This window comes from Oncorhynchus tshawytscha, linkage group LG03 (genome assembly GCF_018296145.1).
Source record: "Oncorhynchus tshawytscha isolate Ot180627B linkage group LG03, Otsh_v2.0, whole genome shotgun sequence".
Lineage (NCBI taxonomy): Eukaryota > Metazoa > Chordata > Actinopteri > Salmoniformes > Salmonidae > Oncorhynchus > Oncorhynchus tshawytscha.
In genome coordinates, this window is record NC_056431.1 from 44,984,460 (window position 1) to 45,004,810 (window position 20,351).

The 20,351-nt window shown below is 42.8% G+C and overlaps 1 protein-coding gene across 1 annotated transcript in view; it reads right to left on the reverse strand.

Moving 5' to 3' along the window:
- Positions 1-20,351, reverse strand: part of LOC112245951 (dual 3',5'-cyclic-AMP and -GMP phosphodiesterase 11A) — a 59,865-nt gene that overhangs the window by 35,321 nt on the left and 4,193 nt on the right. The window contains exons 2-7 of the mRNA XM_024414174.2: positions 20,143-20,301; positions 10,396-10,485; positions 9,552-9,692; positions 9,253-9,317; positions 7,221-7,353; positions 1,869-1,944 (exon numbers count right to left, since the gene is read on the reverse strand). Coding sequence (XP_024269942.1) covers positions 1,869-1,944; positions 7,221-7,353; positions 9,253-9,317; positions 9,552-9,692; positions 10,396-10,485; positions 20,143-20,301 — 664 coding nt within the window. The remainder of the gene's footprint in view (positions 1-1,868; positions 1,945-7,220; positions 7,354-9,252; positions 9,318-9,551; positions 9,693-10,395; positions 10,486-20,142; positions 20,302-20,351) is intronic.

Genomic DNA, 20,351 nt, shown 5'->3' on the forward strand with positions numbered 1-20,351 from the left:
CCTTTGATCTTTTATTTCAAATACAAGTCCCCTCGTTTGGAGGCACGCCAGCAAGCAAAGACAGGCTGCTCTCCTCAGTTTATCTACTAATTAAAAAACCCAGGACTTTGCTGATAAGGCTAATTGTTAGTTGATAGAGAATCGTCTTCTATCACCCGAGAGAAATTATGCTAACAAGCAGATATTCAAGTTAGCATTGAGTCTCTGGAGAGGTCATTGTACGTTCTACAGTATGTCTCTATGGGTTGTACCGTAGGTTACTGGGGTGCTGTCAATATCACTGAAGATGGAATCATATTTTTACAACCTATTTAGAAGAGCATTGAGATAACAGTGATGTAACAATCTAGCCCAAGGCCTTTTTCCTCTATACTGTTATATCATAACCTCGGTACGTGGCAGGAGGATATCTACCTTCTGAATAAACAGATCTTTGACTTGATCATTTCTCTGCTGCTGTTGTGCTTTATAATGGCTTTATAATGGCTTTCAGTCCAGATCCTGATAGTTTCCTCCCACACACACATTATTCTCTCTCCTGCTCACTCTCTCTCTTATCCCCCTCCCAACCTCCATACGCACGCATGCACGCACACACACACACACACACACACACAATGCTTTCACGCACACACACCCACCCACCCCTCTCTCCTGCTCCCTCGCCTGCTCCCTCTTCCCCTCCCAACCTCCATGCACACACACACACACACACAATGCTTGCACGCACGCACACGCCCACCCACCCCTCTCTCCTGCTCCCTCTGTCTCTCATTCTTCCATCCCCCTCCCAACCTCCACGAGCACACACACATGCATGTACACACATGTACACGCATACACACACACACACACACAATGCTTGCTTGCACGCACGCACACACACGCACACATACCCACCCACAATGATCTGTGGTCGCGACTGACCGTCTGTAGCAGTGCTTTCCCTGGCAGCCATGCTGCTGATCACTTTGCACAGAAAGAAAACTAATGACTTCCCAAGTCAGATCTCTGTGGGCCTGAGTCTAGCTGCTAGCATTGCCTCTCCTTGCAATATCCAGCACCAACACCAGACTGTAGATCAATGATGTATCAGAGTGGTGAGGACCTTGGGGTGGTTGAGGAGCACAGAACACTGCATGGTGGAGCAGCCAGGACTAGGGAGGGAACTCCTCCTCTGTGAGAACTGACTGATATGAAGGCTTGGCTTTAATCAGGCTATACTGCTTTGAAAGGGCAATCTGGGAATCACAAAACGTCACCTTTCCACTTTTTCGGTAAACAGCTAAAAGACGGGGCAGGAGAAATGTAACCACAGTCAAATTCATAAGATGGAGCTATGGATGCAAGGACTGATCATCCGTGGAATTAAAATGACAGTTTTAACCATGTTTTGAAGCTATAAAGTGTTTGTTTGCAATTACAGTGTTCACAAGCAATGGAGTAAAACAAGCTTAGGGTTGCGATGGATTTAAACAGTTGAACTAAGTGTAATAGACATTAATGCATTATATTCTTCAAGAATCAATGGCTATATATCATTAATTTAAAAGTCCAGAAATGGATGTATCAATCCCAGATCGTCCCTTTAATTGAGCATCTAAATGCTACCTAGGAGAGCAGGCGGAGTATCCTCTCTGGATTCTCCAAACAAGACACAGTGACAATCTGAGGTTATCTGAGGTTTGGGACATCATGTACGTTGGTTTGTTGATGTTCCTCTCTCATTATTAAAATCACTTTAAGCTTGAATGCTGGATTATTTCTTTGTTTTGACATCTGTCAACACAGATTTCTCAACGGACATGTAATGGCACAACTGACTATCAAAAGAAGTCTGTGAAAAAAAGGACAATTTGAGAATTTACCAATGATTTGATGGTTGCTGTTCCAAATAGGTACACAAAGCACTGAACGAATGTGGAAGCCGGAGAACTGATCTGCCTAAATGAAAGAGAAAAGAGACTGGAGCTGAAACTGGGCTGTTAGGATTTATTAGACATGTAAACTGTATCTTTGAGAGACATACGGTGCCTTCAGAAAGTATTCATACCCCTTCATCTACATTTGGTTTTGTTACAAAATTGATTATATATATTTTTTTTAAATCTCACCCATCTACACACAACACCTCATCATGACAAAGTGAGAACATGTTTTTAGAAATGTTAAAATTTATGAAATACAGAATTATCTAATTTACATAAGTATTCACACCCCTGAGTCAATACATTGTAGAAGCACCTTTGGCAGCGATTACAGCTGTGAGTCATCTCTAAGAGCTCTGAGAGCTTTCCACACCTGGATTGAGCAACATCTGCCCATTATTCTTCTCAAAATTCTTCAAGCTCTGTCAAATTGGTTGTTGATCATAGCTATGCAACCATTTTCAGGTCTTGCCTTAGATATTCAAGCCGATTTAATTCTAAACTGTAACTCGGCCACTCATGTTCATTCACTGTCTTCTTGGTAAGCAACTCCAGTGTAGATTTGGCATTGTGTTTTAGGTTATTTTCCTGCTGGAAGGTGAATTAATCTCCCAGTGTTTGGTAGAAAACAGACTGAACCAGGTTTCCCTCTAGGTTCTTTGCCTGTGCTTAGTGCCATTCCGTTTCTTTTTTTTTTACCCTGAAAAACTTCCCAGTCCTTAAAGATGACAAGCATAGCCATAACATGATGCAGCCATCACTATGCTTGAAAATATTGTGAGTGGTACTCAGCATTGTGTTGTAATGGATTTGCCACAAACATAATACTTTGTATTGAGGACAAAAAGTGAATTGCTTCGCCACATGTTTTGTAGTATTACTATAGTGCAAACAGAAAGCATGCTTTGGAATATTTGTATTCTGTACAAGCTTCCTTCTTTTCACTCTGTCAGTTAGGTTAGAATTGTGGAGTAACTACAATGTTGTTGATTCATCCTCAGTTTTCTCCTATCACAGCCATTAAACTCTGTAACTGTTTTAAAGTCACCATCAGTCTCATGGTGAAATCCATGAGAGGTTTCCTTCCTCTCCGGCAACTGAGTTAGGAAGGACGTCTTTATCTTTGTATTGACTGGGTGTATTGATACACCATCTTATTTTTTTTCTACCAATAGGTACCCTTCTTTGCAAGGTATTAGAAAACATCCCTGGTGTTTGTGGTTGCATCTCTGTTTAAAATTCACTGTTCGACTGAGAGACCTTACCGATAATTGTATGTGTGGGGTAAAGAGATGAGGTAGTCATTTAAAAATCATGTTAAACACTATTATTGTACACCGAGTGAGTCCATGCAACTTATTATGAGACTTGTTAGGCACATATTTACTCCTAAACCTATTTAGGCTTGCCATAGCAAAGGGCTTGAATACTTGACTCAAGATATTTCAGCTTTAAATGTTGTATTAACTTGTAAAAATGTTGAAAAACATAATTGCACTTTCACATTATGTGGTATTGTGTGTCAGTTAGGTTAGAATTGTGGAGTAACTACAATGTTGTTGATTCAATACCACGTGGTATTGTGTGTAGGCTGTAACACAACAAGTGGAAAAAGTCAAGGGGTGTGAATACTTTCTGAAGGCACTGTAGAGAATGTAACGCATGCATTCTTTCAGCAGTATTTCAACTCTGCATAGGTACAAGGTTCACTGTGGATCGGACATAATCATTTTCAATACAATCACAAAAACAGGGGCACCGTTGGTTGCATTTTATCGACCATTATTATCACGTGAAGATCAACCGTTGAGATCGGAACTCAAACATCAGACAGAAAAGCCTCGGAGCCATATCAAACGGATATTATCATATATAATTCATAATCATGTGACAGCAATCAAAGCTGTAGTATTGTTTGGGTCTTTTATGAGGCTTGCTTCTCCGATTTTAACCAATAAAAATAGCTGCTGAATGGTTTTGGTTATCATTCAAATACATACAGTAAATGTATATACTGTACAGTAAGCACCTAAACATGGTACATACAGTGCCTTCGGAAAGTATTCAGACCCCTTCACTTATTCCACATTTTGTTACGTTATAGCCTTATTCTAAAATGGATTAAATGGAGAGAAAACAATCCTCAGTAATCTACACACAAATACCCAATAATGATAAAGTAAAAACAGGTTTACATTTTTTTTGCACATTTATTAAATATAAAAAACAGAAATACCTTATTTACATAGGTATTCAGACCCTTTGCTATGAGACTAGAAATTGAGCTCAGGTGCATACTGTTTCCATTGATCATCCTTGAGATGTTTCTATAACTTGATTGGAGTCCACCTGTGGTAAATTAAATTGGAAAGGCCACACCTGTCTATATAAGGTCCCACAGTTGACAGTGCATGTCAGAGCAAAAACCATGGCATGAGGTAGAAGGAATTGTCCGTAGAGCAATCCGAGACAGGATTGTGTCGAGGCACAGATCTGGGGAGTACCAAAACATTTCTGCAGCATTGAAGGTCCCCAAGAACACAGTGGCCTCCATCATTCTTAAATGGAAGAAGTTTGGATTCACCAAAACCCTTCCTAGAGCTGGCTGGCAGGCCAAACTTAGCAATCAGGGGAGAAGGGCCTTGGTAAGGGAGGTGACCAAGAACCCGGTGGTAACTCTGACAGAGCTCTAGAGTTTGTCTGTGAAGATGGGAGAACCTTCCAGAAGGACAACCATCTCTGCAGCACTCCACCAGTCAGGCCTTAATGGTAGAGTGGCCAGACAGAAGCCACTCCTCAGTAAAAGGCACATGATAGCCCGCTTGGAGTTTGCCAAAAGGCACCTAAAGGGCTCTCAGACGACAAGAAACAAGATTCTCTGGCCTGAATGCCAAGCGTCACATCTGGAGGAAACCTGGCACAATCCCTACGGTGAAGCATGGTGGTGGAAGCACAATGCTGTGGGGATGTTTTCAGCGGCAGGGACTGGGAGACTAGTTAGGATTGAGGCAAAGATGAAAGGAGCAAAGTACATTGAGATCCTTGATGATAACCTGCTCCAGAGCGCTCAGGACCTCAGACTGGGGCGAAGGTTAATTTTCCAATAGACCCTAAGCACACAGCCAAGACAACACAGGAGTGGCTTCGGGACAAGTCTCTGAATGTCCTTGAGTGGCCCAGCCAGAATCTGGACTTGAACTCGATCGAACATCACTGGAGAGACCTGAAAATATCTGTGCAGCAACGCTCCCCATCCAACCTGACAGACCTTGAGAGGATCTGCAGAGAAGAATGGGAGAAACTCCCCAAATACAGGTGTGCCAAGCTTGTAGCATCATACCTGAGAATACCTCAAGGCTGTAATCGCTGCCAAAGGTCCTTCAATACAGCACTGAGTAAAGGGTCTGAATACTTATGTAATGTGATATATAGATTTTTTATATATATATAAATTTGCAAAACATTTCTACAAAACTATTTTTGCTTTGTCATTATGTTGTATTGTGTGTAGATTGATGAGGGGAAAAAACAATAATCCATTTTAGAATAAGGCTGTAACCTAACAAAATGTGGAAAAAGTCAAAGGGTCTGAATACTTTCTGAAGGCACTGTATACAGTACAGTTGAAGTCGGAAGTTTACATACACCTTTGCCAAATACATTTAAACTCAGTTTTCACAATTCCTGACATTTAATCCTAGTAACAATTCCCTGTCTTTGGTCAGTTAGGATCACCACTTTATTTTAAGAATGTAAAATGTCAGAATAATAGTAGAGAGAATGATTTATTTCAGCTTTTATTTCTTTCATCACATTCCCAGTGTGTCAGAGGTTTACATACACTCGATTAGCATTTGGTAGCATTGCCTTTAAATTGTTTAACTTGGGTCAAACGTTCTGGGTAGCCTTCCACAAGCTTCCCACAATAGGTTAGGTGAATTTTGGCCCATTCCTCCTGACAGAGCTGATGTAACTGAGTCAGGTTTGTAGACCTCCTTGCTCGCACACGCTTTTTCAGTTCTGCCCACAAATTTTCTATAGGATTGAGGTCAGGGCTTTGCAATGGCCACTCCAATACCTTGACTTTGTTGTCCTTAAGCCATGACCCCAAACTTTGGAAGTATGCTTGTGCTCATTGTCCATTTGGAAGACCCATTTGCGACCAAGCTTTAACTTCCTGACTGATGTCTTGAGATGTTGCTTCAATATATCCACATAATTTTCCATCCTCATGATGCCATCTATTTTGTGAAGTGCACCAGTCCCTCCTGCAGCAAAGCACCCCCACAACATGATGCTGCCACCACCGTGCTTCACGGTTGGGATGGTGTTCTTCGGCTTGCAAGCCTCCCTCTTTTTCCTCCAAACATAACAATGGTCATTATGGCCAAACAGTTCTATTTTCGTTTCATCAGACCAGAGGACATTTCTCCAAAAAGTACGATCTTTGTCCCCATGTGCAGTTGCAAACCGTAGTCTGGCTTTTTTATGGCAGTTCTGGAGCAGTGGCTTCTTCCTTGCTGAGCGGCCATTCAGGTTATGTCGATATAGGACTCGTTTTACTGTGGATATAGATACTTTTGTACCTTTCCTCCAGTATCTTCATAAGGTCCTTTGCTGTTGTTCTGGGATTGATTTGCACTTTTTGCACCAAGGTACATTAATCTCTAGGAGACAGAACACGTCTCCTTCCTGAGCGGTATGACGGCTGCGTGGTCCCATGGTGTTTATACTTGCATACTATTGTTTATACAGATGAATGTGGTACCTTCAGGCGTTTGGAAATTGCTCCCAAGGATGAACCAGACTTGTGGAGGTCTACAATTTTTTTTCTGAGGTCTTGGCTGGTTTATTTTTATTTTCCCTTGATGTCAAGCAAAGAGGCACTGAGTTTGAAGGTAGTCCTTGAAATACATCCACAGGTACACCTCCAATTGACGCAAATTAAGTCAATTAGCCTATGAGAAGCATCTAAAGCCATGACATAATTTTCTGGAATTTTCCAAACTGTTTAAAGACACAGTCAACTTAGTGTATGTAAACTTCTGACCCACTGGAATTGTGATACAGTGAATGATAAGTGAAATAATCTGTCTGTAAACAATTGTTGGAAAAATGACTTGTGTCATGCACAAAGTAGATGTCCTAACCGACTTGCCAAAACTATAGTTTGTTAACAAGAAATTTGTGGAGTGGTTGAAAAACGAGTTTAAAATGACTCCAACCTAAGTGTATGTAAACTTCTGACTTCAACTGTATATTGTAATGTAGCTCCAGAGGAGACGATTTTACCTCTGCGTCAAACCGGGGATCCTGGTAGGCATCACTGATGTTGACGGGCAGACCAGTGGACGCTACCAACTCTGCTATACTGTTGTTGATGAGCCAATCAGAGTAGGAGGACTTCTCCATGCTGTCTTTAAAACTACAGGGACACCCGGACGTGGAGGGAGGAGAAGAGAGAAAGTGAAATATTTGGGTCGTTGTAATTATTGACAATGCAGTGGAGAAGAGGAGGAGAAGGACCATAAGTCACATGCTTGTTCACTGAGAGGACAAATCTTCCGTTGTGGCTCGGATCATGTTGTTCAACCTTTTGTTTGGTTGGTTTGGTCTTTGACCATCAATAACCGTCATCATTATCCTCTTCGAAAAGGGATTCTTTTTCACATCTCAAACTCAGGCACATGCACGTCCGCTGTTGTTGTTGTTTCCCTTTTTTGCCATGATTTGTATTTAATGAATGTCTCATGGATATCAATAAGGCTCTCCAGCACCTTCTGAAGTAATGAAAAGTTAATTGTGGGATTGTCTTCCTCCCCAGTAGACGCCCACACTGCGGGAGAATTGACTCCTTCCTCAACACAGGCTTCGCATTCAGGTTAGGGTGCATCCATAGCATATTTCTCAGCTAGCGCCTCCTGTGCCTTTCCCCTAACGACACCATACTGTACATACTTGTTTATTGACAAGGAACTTTAAAGATACACATAGAGACACTGTGTCCTCTGAAATCTCTCTGATATCTCCCCCATGTAGATGTAAAACCCACACACACGCAGCAGGGACTAAACCTCAGTAGTGTGATCACTTCTCTAGCTTCTTCTGCCTCCCGTTAGGTGCAGCCAGAGAACCAGCAATGGAAGCACACAGTACCTCAAAATTATTCTCCCCAAGGGTATAGAATTTCCCAGGTGCTTTAAAACGCCTACGCCTTTGACGTCAGATTTATTCACTTAATTAAACACATAAATCTTGCACAATCCCCTACGCAAAAATAACCTTTTGGAATAGCATCATAAACACATATTCCTTTGAACTTGGTGATCATTTCTGTTTACTTTATAACTTGGAATCAGGCTATGGTCATTTGTCTGCCATTATGGGAGAGCAGTGTGCACTTCACATGATAAGAGCAACACAAATCAAAGGTTATGCGTCTCCTGTCAGAAACGGCTGAACTGGCCAGCCATGCAGCCTGACATTTCACTGATTACTATATCATTATGCTAAGATGCTTTTTTTAATTACAGCAGTAGTTATCATTGCAGCCTTGAAGTGGGCATGTCTGTTGTAGCCTGCACCGGACTGGAGGATAATTTGTCATCCTTTTGGTGAGGTTTTTCCATCCATAAACAACCCACATTGTCTCCAGCCCCTCCACTTCCAGCCCTTCCCCTGCCTCGCGGGGGAGAGAAGCTCCAAACCCCAATTAAGGAGGATTCCTACAACATGGCCTTCCGCATTTACAATCCCCAATATTACTTCCGCCATATTTAATCTCCACATTTTCTTCCCTTTTTCGAAGAAGTTCCACAGAGAAAATTAACAAACAGTTTTCACTGTTTGAGCTTAGAACTAGTCAGATGAGGTTTTGCGCAGACTTCGCAGGTCCTCCGGCGGTGTATGTCTGCAAAGGCGGAGCTGCGATTCTTTGGCGAGAGCCTTGACATCAGGAGCAGAGGGAAATGGGAATATTTGTGTGACAGAATACGAGCTGCACTCACTACGCAGAAGCACACACGCAGCTCATGTGGAAAGAACTCCTGCTTTCAAAGGGCTGTCAACTGGACAGATTTGAATCTTTAAATCCGTAAATGTCACACAAACTCATTTGTCAAATGTGCATTTAAGTTGGCCAATTAGGCCACGGGTCTTTTGATGACTCTGATAAATATGAAGAGATTTTTTTACAGAGGAGATTCCGTATACAGTATGAGGTGGTGAAGTGTTCATATGTTAATCAGTAAATCCAGACTGGACAGTGGATTTCTCCATGGGAACGAGTGGACTGTTAGGATGGACAACTGTGCACCAACTTTACCTGCTTTCTATGTCTGCACTGCATTTGGGGGACAGCAGTTCGAACGACTTGGTGAATTTCACCACCTGTGGGATGAAAAGAGAAAACACCACTGGTAGAATTGTTTCAAATGGAAATGTCCCTCCAGTATTTCCTCAGGTACTGAAGTAACAAACAATTTGTCAAGTACAAAGCACAATACATCAGATAGATATTAATTCTGGATAGAAATCTAACCCTAGTCAGTGAGGAAAGATAGAGAGAGACAGAGGGAGAGAGAGAGAGAGAGAGAGAGAGAGAGAGAGAGAGTAAGAGCCTACCGGTGACTCAATGTCCTCCAGCAGTTGGACAGAGCAGCGCTCACACTTGAGCAGAGTCTGGGCGCGGTACATGATCTTCCTCACAATCTTCTCCAGGTCTGTCTGCTCCTCAAACAGGTCGTTGACCACCTCCAGGAGCGACTGCAGGTCAAAGGTCACAGCACAGACACACAGACATTACTGCTGCTATTAGTCAATGCATGTCTGGTCATCTAGACACTGCACAAGACATAAGATCACTTTTCAGACGCAACTAATAAATACTCAAAGCCATTTCAATGGAGATGTTTCACCTCACAGAGCTAGAATTATGATGGTTTCTAATACGTAAGGGGACAGGATAATATCATATGCCACCGTTCCACAATAAAGTAGATCAGGCACTTTATCTAAAGCACTACCAACTCAATAAGACACAGCAGAGAGCATAAACCAGTGAGTAACGGTGGAGGATCTCTGTATCTCTCTCTCCCCTCTTCTCGCGGGTCTCTGTTCTCATTATGTTCTCCCCCATCAGAGAATAATGTGGGACAAGCATTAGAGCGTCTCTAGACGCCTCCTGTGAGATTTACACCCTGGACCCTCTCGGCACACTGCTGGTCCCTTCCACCTCCTCCCGCCCCCTCCTCCAACAGAGAGGTCCAGGCAGGGCTGTACATGGCTCCCTGATCCCTACTGCAGTGGCAGCAAGTGGGCTCATAAAGATCAATACCCAGCCTCACTAGTGTCAGCAATGGGGAGGAGGTGGGCTGCTCTATGGGGATGTAGAGACACCATACTTGGATACTAGTGCACTCTCCAACCCCCAACCCTGCCTTGGCTTGTCCCTGCCTGCTTCCCTTACCCGACTCCTGTCATACTCTTTTCTGGAGGCAGCGAAGAGCTGTGCGTTGGAGATGGCAATCCCACAAAAGGGCAGGTACATCTGCAGCACCTGTGGAGGCATCACATCAGACAGACAGTCAATAGGTTGGACATACAGACGCTGAGCTCAACACAGGAAAAAAAGGGTTCACTGTTCAAAGGATGCCCGGCCTGACACTCAGTGACCAGCCAATAGATTCAGAGGAATCGTTACTGTTCAATACACCAAGGTCAGGGGGGAAAGGTTAGTTGAAGATAGGACAGTCAATGTGAGAGCAATAAGCCATATGGTTGGTGAGTTCAGTCTTCCAAGTCAGAATAATGATTGCCAGCTGCCCTTGTTAGGCTATGGCCACACAGAGACGCATGAACACGAATGGAATTGTATATTTATTCAGCTATTGTCCGTATTGGCCGTCAAAAGTTCAACTCATCGATTTTCGGATGAGCTTCAAATGTAAAAAGGCGGACATATTGTACATTTATGGACAGACAATCATCTCTGTTGTCCTTTATCCGTCCACATATGACGACCATTGAAAAACAATTGGCTTAATCTGTCATTTTCTGACCCAAAAAATATTGCCTTTATTAATATTGAGGCCAGTTTTACTCTATAGGGGAATGAAAATACGACATAGCTGTGTGCACGGTTATATTCTCATACCATGCCCAGGGGGAAAAACACACCTTTAAAATGGATCTAATAAAGAATGGCCTTTCATCAGTGTCATTTAATTGCCAAGACAAATAAATCAATCCAGTTTACATTTCCCCCATTTGACTGAATGGTTTGACCCTTTGCCTCAAGGTGATAACATGAATTGCATAACAGATTTCATGTTCCACTCCACCTTTTCTTTCTTTCTGTATCACAAAACATGGGTCCACCTGCTTACAGGGCAGGCTAGATGATGTATGACTCTTGATGGCTTGGGGTTCATTAGCGTGTTATGAAAATCTAATCAACGCTTCGCTGGCAGAAATCGAACAGCATTCCTTCTGTTGCTGCCAATCCAATATTCTCGACAATGCTCTGAGGCACATGCATGCACGCATAGCCAAGGGACTGAGAAGGGGTGTGTGGTACTTTACAGTGTGCTGTGGAGATCGCCGTACTAATCAGACCTACGGTATCTGGGACAGAGTACGGGCAGGTCTATCTCACAGACCATGGGGCCTTACCTGAGAGGCACTTACACCACTGCCCTGTGACGAAGGATCAAAAGCATTTAGAGTCCTTTGCTTCACATTGTTTAGTCAAATCACCTCTGTTTTTGGCTGCTGCTTATACTGCGTCAACCAACAACGTCCAACGAATGCACTTTAGGTTTCAGACCCTTAAGAACAATGGGGAGTTACTCAGCTGTTACCGGTGATACGTCAGATACTGTTACACAGATCATCTTGTCCACCAGCTCTCTTACACTGAGGAAAGCTGATGTTTCACTGTCGGTGCTATTCGGGATGCTTGGGACGTCCCTACCCCTAAACCCTAACCTTAAACCCTACCCTTACCCATAATCCTTACCTAACCCTAACCTTAACCATTGTAACTGTCAACTTCAATGTCCCAAAGGAGCACGGACCATCGTGAGATCCGTGGGCATGTCAGAAGACCATCAGAGGGAGAAATCGTGGCTCTTCTCAATACCGACAACTCCAGCCTAAGACAGACAACCCATTTCCAAGTTTGGGACTTTATTTGCGCCAGACGCACAACTGTGTCCATCTATGATGCTGGCAATGGTTTATTCTACACATTTCCCTTTAGGACTAAGCAGCTTACCATCTCTATCAATCACCTCGCCTCTGCATCTCCCACCGGTCACTACCTTACCACATACATTCACTCTCATGCTTCCTAGGGTAACTCTGCAGCCTACACAGCATTCACTATACACACACGTACACGTCATAACGCATAGAGCACGTTCACATTCAGAGCATAAGGGGAAAGACAGCAACCCTATATACAGCATATACACCTGTACATCCACTAAAGCTATTGAATGATTTAATAATGATTTTCCAGAGCGGCTGTCCAGCGTCCAGCAAGATCACATTAATTACAGACAAGACTTTGGGGACCCCCGCTATGGATCTGCCTGTATAAGTAACGGGAAGAGGAGAGGGACACACGCGCTCAAGTAAAGCATAGGTTGCAGCAGGTCCATTATACTACAAAGGCTGCATTACAAATAAGAGGCTTCAGCCCATAGAGGCCAGAGGGCTGACCAGTAAAGGTGTGGTTTAATAATGAAACTGACTAAGGCCTTGGGGACCCACTACTACTGTAGGGGAAGCCAAGAGGTCGTGACGGCGTTGCAGTAGGCTGCTGTACACCTAAGCCTGCCTCTTAATTATTTTGTTAGCTACACAAGCTGTTTACAGGAGCTAGTTGAGCTAGCTAAGGATTGTATTCAATCTATTCAGAGATGTTATGCCATTCAGCCCATTGTTGCTGTGCCAAGAGTCTTGCCGTGTTGCGTCTATTCTCCCCCTGCGTACAGCAGTAAGTCTCCTGTTTCCCTCTGATGTCACTAGGGTTCTCTCTAACTTGCGTCAGCAGTGCATGTAGCACTTTCCAAATGCATTTAGCTGTGATTGCTCTTTATGGAGGTGGCATCAATTATTGATGTAAGAGGAATCCACACTGAGACAAATTCTCACCATGCAGCTGGCTCTTATTATTCAATTTGACCATGAATAATTCCAGACACTTCACAGATCAGGTGAAGATGAATGATCTAGTTTCCTGTGGGTCTTATGCGTGGCTCTGGAAGCTATCAGGGCGGGTTCACAACCCTTTATATGCCTTTATTGACTGCGGAGCTACGTTTTCACAGAACACTTTAACAGCACTGAGTGGCTCTAACTTCATGCAGACCACTACTGATTGGGTAAAACAAGCCTTCGAATGCCACCACATGATGTCGAATGGTGCTGATTAACTGAAGACAATGTAGGGCGATGAAACAACTGAAGCCATTCCTTTTCATTGGAAGATAAGCGAAATGGGCGGGGGACCGTTGGGCATTGCGACCATTGGCGAGGGAGCGTGAACAAAGCAGGACTTAAGTTGGGGAAAGCCAGAGATACTGTGTATAATGACAAGATGGTCTAGTCTCAGGCCTAACAATGGGAGTTGTTGTCGCAAAGGCTGGAAGGCAGCCGATCTGCTTAACGCTGTATTCAAATTTTGATGGGAGTGGACGCTCTCGCTTCACCTCTTCCTCTCTCAGCTTTCCCCAACTTAGTTAACATGTACTGGCAAGACAAATATGTTTGAATTATTTTTAAAGCATGAAGATCTTTTATATTGACTAGTAACTAATTACTCATTTAGAAATATAATGAAATTCTACTACTTACATGATTGTAAACAATTCAAGATTAACCGACGTTGTAGAGAGTACATAAAAAAAGAAAAAGGCATTTTAAAAAAAACACATTGCATTGAAACAACAGTAAGTGTTGCATCAGCGCAATAATGTCAAGTTAGGTTATGTGTGAAAAGACTCTGAACTACAATATATTACCCCTGCGACATATTCTCCAGAAGTGCTTTGGCTATAAAGTGCTCTGGTTCTTTATGGAGCTTAATTCCAGTAGAGGATTGAGAGCCTTTAAATTGGGGTGACTATTATGGTGTCCTTGTGTTCTGCAGACTACAGTTCCATCTGCAAGCTGAGAAATGGTGCGGACTAGAACAAAATTGGAGGACAGGGGTATGTGGACTCCAAACCCAGCTTTCTCAATGGTACGACATGTAGTGTGACTTGACATGATCAAATACACAGACATATTTTGTCACATTAATAACTGCGAGTCATTGTAATGTATGCCCTGTGTCATCCATCTCTAGATCAATATTCAACACACTGTGTTACTACAGTATTACCACTAAAAATATTTCTCCCAAATTCACATTTGAGATGTTAATGAGACCTTCAACATTTGTAGAGTTTTTACAAACCTCATGCCAAACAGCTAACCTTGAAGATCACACTGCAGTGATCCCTGAATCAGGGAAAATCCCCCCATGGGTAACAGGGTGAATCAACAGCAGAGGAAGAGGGCATTTGATGAAAGGTTACAGGCCCAGTCCTCCATAATGATCATCACTTCAAGCCCAAATTGGCACTAATTACTCTGATTTGCTCCAAGGGTCTGGCCTTATCGGGAGCGAGCTACACTACATAATTTCAACATCAGTTCAACATGAGTGCAGCCAATCAAAAGAGCCAAGCACCATTTCCTGCTCTGTGTCACTGAGGGCTGTCCAACGAAGCATGTTCGGTCGAGCTCATAAAGAATGATAGAGGCCTCTCGTGGCCAAAGGGCCATTTTAGCACGGGAAGCGCCATTAAGAGTTTCCACCATGCCTCCGACATTTTAAATTAGTCAAAGTAGACAACTGGGGGGATTCCTATGGGTGGTAGCCTCACTGGCGATGCCCATGCTGTCCCTGACATTATAATAGCGAAGATAGAAAGATGAGTCTTCTATCTATCTCTATGGTCGAGCTTCACCGCCCAGCCCTCTTGACAGCTGTCAGCCAGGGGAACGAGTCAGCACTGCGCGCCTCACATGATGTTAGCCCATGTTCAATCTCTCTCTAGCTCATACTGTTATCCCCATTTGCTTCAAGATATCCTGTGCCCAAGAAAGGGAAAGTAACTGAACTGAATGACTACTTGACCTGTAGCACTCATTTCTGTCATCATGAAATGCTTTCAGAGGCTAGTCATAAACCACATCACCTCCTCCCAACGTACCATTATGTGCACACTGCCAGGCCTCCAGGACACCTACAACACCAGGTGTCGCAGGCAGGCCAAGAAGATCATCAGGGACCTCCGCCACATCATGCTGAATGTGCAAGTTGAGGAAGATAAACTCCTACGTATGACATTGGATGGTCAATTATCATGGGCAAGTCATATTGACAAAGTTGTTGTGAAGATGGGGAGGGGCATGTCAGAAAAGGATGTTCTGTGTTTTTGTCACAAAAACCAAATGTACTACTTGTTCGGGCTCTGGTCTTGTCCCATCTTGATTAGAGTCTGGCTCAGAACAGAGCAGCACACCTTGCCCTTAACTGCATATACAGAACTAACATCAACAACATGCCTGCCAGTCTTTCCTGGTTGAGGGTTGATGAGAGAGTAACTGCTTCTCCAAGTTTCTATGAGAAATAATACTGTGACGAAAAATCCAGATTGTCTGCATAATCAAATAACATTCATCTCAGACACCCATACATACAGTACATGACATGCCACCAGCGGTCTCTTCACAGTCCCCAAGTTCAAAACAAATTCACGGTGACGCACAGTTTTATACAGAGCCATGATCTCATGGAACTCCCTTCCATCTCCAATTTTTCAATTTGTGTGTCTGTCCTTGTGTATCAGTGTTTCGTTACTTGTTGTGTTTTGTGTTTTTTTTGTGGACCCCAGGAAGAGTAGCTACTGCTTCTAGAAAAGCTAATGGGGATACAGGTAAAGAAATAAACAAATGTCTCAGCATCATTCTAGTAGGCCATGTCTGAACGCCTTAACACTAGCAATATCCTGGTAAGACTGATGCCACGGTTACCAGACAGCCTCAATCATTTCATTGGGATCTTTAATTTACATTTCCTTTAGCCAGGGCAGGGGGCAGGGGACAGGAGAGGAGAAGTTGTGTGGTGACCATACAGGCATGCAGCCCAGCCCCCAACAATGTACACCCTCCCCACTGTGGTACATAGACATAATAAGGCTGCCACTCCAACGTGATCAGCATTGAACCCATGGTAAACTATCAGCTGTATTGGTCAGCGATTAGGACTTTATTGTCTGATTTACTGTCTTATTATCGCCTCACTTAATCTCAGTTATCATACCGTCCGGGAGTCTATTACAGCAATGTGTGAGGTGTGATTATAGTTAATTGTACTTGAATACCAAATTGAAAAATGTCTAATCATCGGCCATACATATTGGTCTTTCCCTCCAGAAAGAGAGAAAGAGACAATGCTGGTAACCTCAGTCCAGGATTGTATTTATTTCAGTTTTTCAAATCTTAATTTTGGAACATTTCAGACGGGAACTTGGCTCCAATGAGACATGGTGTTCCCTCATCCTTCTCTACAAATGTACAGTGGTGAAATTGAGCGAAAGTGGATGTAACAGTATTACAGTAACTCAATTGGACAGGGAATGTGGCAGAGCCATGCCAAAAACTTGAGAATGCGGGAACAGGTATTGTTTGGCTGCCAATACCATTTCAGTTGTTGCAGCTCAGTCATCTTGACAGGTGTATAAACAGGTATACAGACAACACACTTTTCGACAGACAGGGGAGCGCAATCTAGCAGTGTTCAATTAGCTCATTTTACACAATAACATTTGAAATGATCTTTAAAACAGTAATATTATAGTATAGTATCATGCAAAACTAAATAATAATTCAAGGACCAGACACTGCACCATGGGGTCATGTTATTTGCGTCTGAGAAAGTCTATCGGTGTATTTATCCAATAAAGATAATGAGGAAATACAATTATGCATAAATTATCCAAGCTTCCCAAAGTACTCTAATCCTGTAGGGTATCAACATAACACAATTTACAGAGCGTGGCATTTGAGAACAAAGACATAAAATATGTTTAGCTACGGTAATATATTAAATGAGCGTGCAGTGTGTTGATGGTAAGCACTTATTTACAACAACAGACTGGGAGGGGGGGGGGTCTACACAAAATTAAACATTTGCAGCAAAAATGGATAGTCTGTTTGAAAGGGTGCACTTCATAAATGTAATTCTACAAGGTCTTTCAATTAAAGCATTACTGCATTGTAGCATGCAGCTTCTGCCGTCCTCAAATGCCAACATAGGATTTCATTACTAATTCAGTTGTAACCATCCTGTGCATTGGCGTGATACTAATGCAATGTGAAACGTGCTGAAAACACAGTGAAGAGACTGTGTTAGTCCCTGTGTTAGTCCCTCCACCCATTATACACAGTGGGACAACTCTAAACCTTTAATAAGTGCATTCTACATACCATAACATATCCAAAAGGGTTTCATTTTTATTTTCAAAGAGTCCTCTGCGTTTAGCTTTATGCAGTTGTTGTTTTTCGGAAGAATGCAAGGCTAAGAGATGCACTCATGAAGGAAGACAACATGTGCCTTGGAAATCTACCCTGCACAACTGTGAGCCACGTCACAGGGCTGCCTGCCTCTGCCTGGCCGTGGAAGGGTTTGAAGTGCGTAAGTACCGAGCGCCAGTGCAGACTCGTTATGCCTCTAGCTGAGACTGGCTAGCGAGCTAAATGAATAACTGTGCCAAATAACAGCTCATTAGAAATCCGCAGATCCCATCAGTAAGATCAATGTGAGACGCCAGCATCCTTCCTACCTCGCTGGATCTACCTTATTATGTTTTCCCTTCGCGCAGAGACGATTGTGTCTTTGTCTTGGGTGCAAATGTCAACTCAGCTCATCTGCGTACAGCGGGAGTCAATTCAGAATGGAAGACATGTCAGTAAAACTCACTAACCCTTGTGTGTATCCACTGACAGCTTACTGCTTACTGTACGACCCCAGTGTTTAGTCACTTTGGCTAATACATACCTATCAATGTGGTGGCAAGGAGTCAAAGTTTCTTATAATTCCATTGTAAATGTCATCTAGTACTAGAAGACAGGGTAGTTGCAAGCGCCTCTGTGAACGTTTCAATTCTACACTGAATGTAATTGTTATTTGGATTACTTCACTGTGACAGAGTCAATAAACACTACAAACTGGGTGTCTTCTATTTATAAACAACTTCCATAAATGTGTCTTACGGCGGTCCAAGATGATGAAAGACAGTGTTTCTACCTTTGAGCAGAAGCATGGCAGGTTCAGCCCCCGTTGCTGGGGGTTCATTGTTAGAAAGATAAATGATGGGGAAAGCCAATTAGTTTTGCTCGCAGACATGAATGCTTAGGTAATTATAAAGTACACGACCAATCAGTCTCCACTGCTTTACAACGTGGACAGACAGCCATAAGAGAGACACCACTTCCCCTGCACCTTTGCAAGCCTTGCAAATCCCACAGCTATAGACCATATCCCTGAAAAACATTTGCCACTTGTGCTCTAATACAGGACAATGATAATGTTACCTAACCGATGTGAACCCTCGGTTTGGACTACAACACTCTTATCTTTGCCTGAAATGCACAGGTCAGTATTTTGTAAACGCATAATAATGGTATATCTTCCCCCTGGCTTTATCTCTCATTTAGTCGTTACCAACGGAATGAGAGCAGCTTAATTAAGAATGACTTAGATGGATATCGTGTATTTCTTTCTATCCATTTCATGTGATTCACAGACGAGAAATCGTCAATGGTCTCTATAAGTGGCCTTCATAATACGGTCCACATATCACTCTGTGTTCTGTCTCAGTGACTTCATTGTTTCTGGGATCCTATTAAAAAAAAGGATGTGGGCTGTTCCAGAGACGATGGAGGCATGCCTTTTTACACATGAGGTAAAACAGACGTCTATACCTGACATGTCGGGACCATTACATGTGTGGACTCTCTCAGAACGAGGGGACAATTGAAGGCTGGAACGTGCGACAGATGAAAGGGGAGAAACAGAGACCTACGCTGAGAAATTCAGCACAAGCAATTGGCATTCGTCTAACACTCCTGTTAACGTCGCTCAAAACGGAATATTTTGAGTTGTTTCGATGGTAATGAAATAGTTGAGTGTTGTTACTAGTGTAATAACAGTGTCACTACAGAGGTATAACATGTTATAAAGTATTACCTATCAAACAATCAAACTGCAAAAAATGTATTGCCTTGAAATGGAAATCTGAAGTAGTTGTATCCCACTGAAGAAAATGACTTACTGGTTGAGGAAGTCAGAGACATTTTACAGAATTTGGCAACCCTTTATTGATTTTGTGGAGAATCTCCCCTAACATCACATTGTTTCCATCTAATCCACAGGTAATTTTGCACACTCAATGTACAATATGTAGCCTACTTCAGGTGACCATATGATCTAATTAAGCATTAAGACCCGAGGAGGTGTGGTATATGGCCAATATACCACGGCTAAGGGCTGTTCTTCAACACAACGCAACGCGGAGTGCCAGGATACAGAACTCCAGCCGTGGTATATTGGCCATATACCACAAACCAATGAGGTTTGCTGTTATAAACTGGTTACCAATGTAACTAGAACAGTAAAAATAAATGTTTTGTCATATTTATTTAACCAGGCAAGTCAGTTAAGAACAAATTCTTATTTACAATGAAGGCCTACCCTGGCCAAACCCGGACGGCACTGGGCCAGTTGTGCACCGCCCTATGGGACTCCCAATTACGGCCGGATGTGATACAGCCTGGATTCGAACCAGGGACTGTAGTGATGCCTCTTGCACTGAGATGCAGTGCCTTAGACCGCTGCGCCACTCGGGAGCCCATTCCCTGGTATACGGTCTGATATACAATGGCTTTCAACCAATCAGCATTCAGGGCTTGAACCACCCAGTTTATAATGTTTCTTAATCATTTTTTATTTTATTTATTTTTTGTCTGTTAGTTGTCTTGTAAGGAGGCTATAGTCACTTTGTTATATAAGTTGTCTAATGTCTTTTCATTTCTGTTTTGAATGTTGTTCTTGATTGGAAAATTAAAATAAAAAGAACAGTCAAATTGCAGTTACCTTCTCATCGTCTTCAGTGAAGAGAGCCCCTCCTGGACTCTTGTTGATGGCCTGGGCTACTCCAATGATCTCCCCATCACTGTTGTGAATGGGCATACAGAGGAGGGACTTGGTCTTGTATCCTGACAGCTTGTCAATCTCATCACTGAAACGACGGTCCTACAATCCATGGAAGATGGAAGGACATAAGCGCACATGCCAAGTATTAG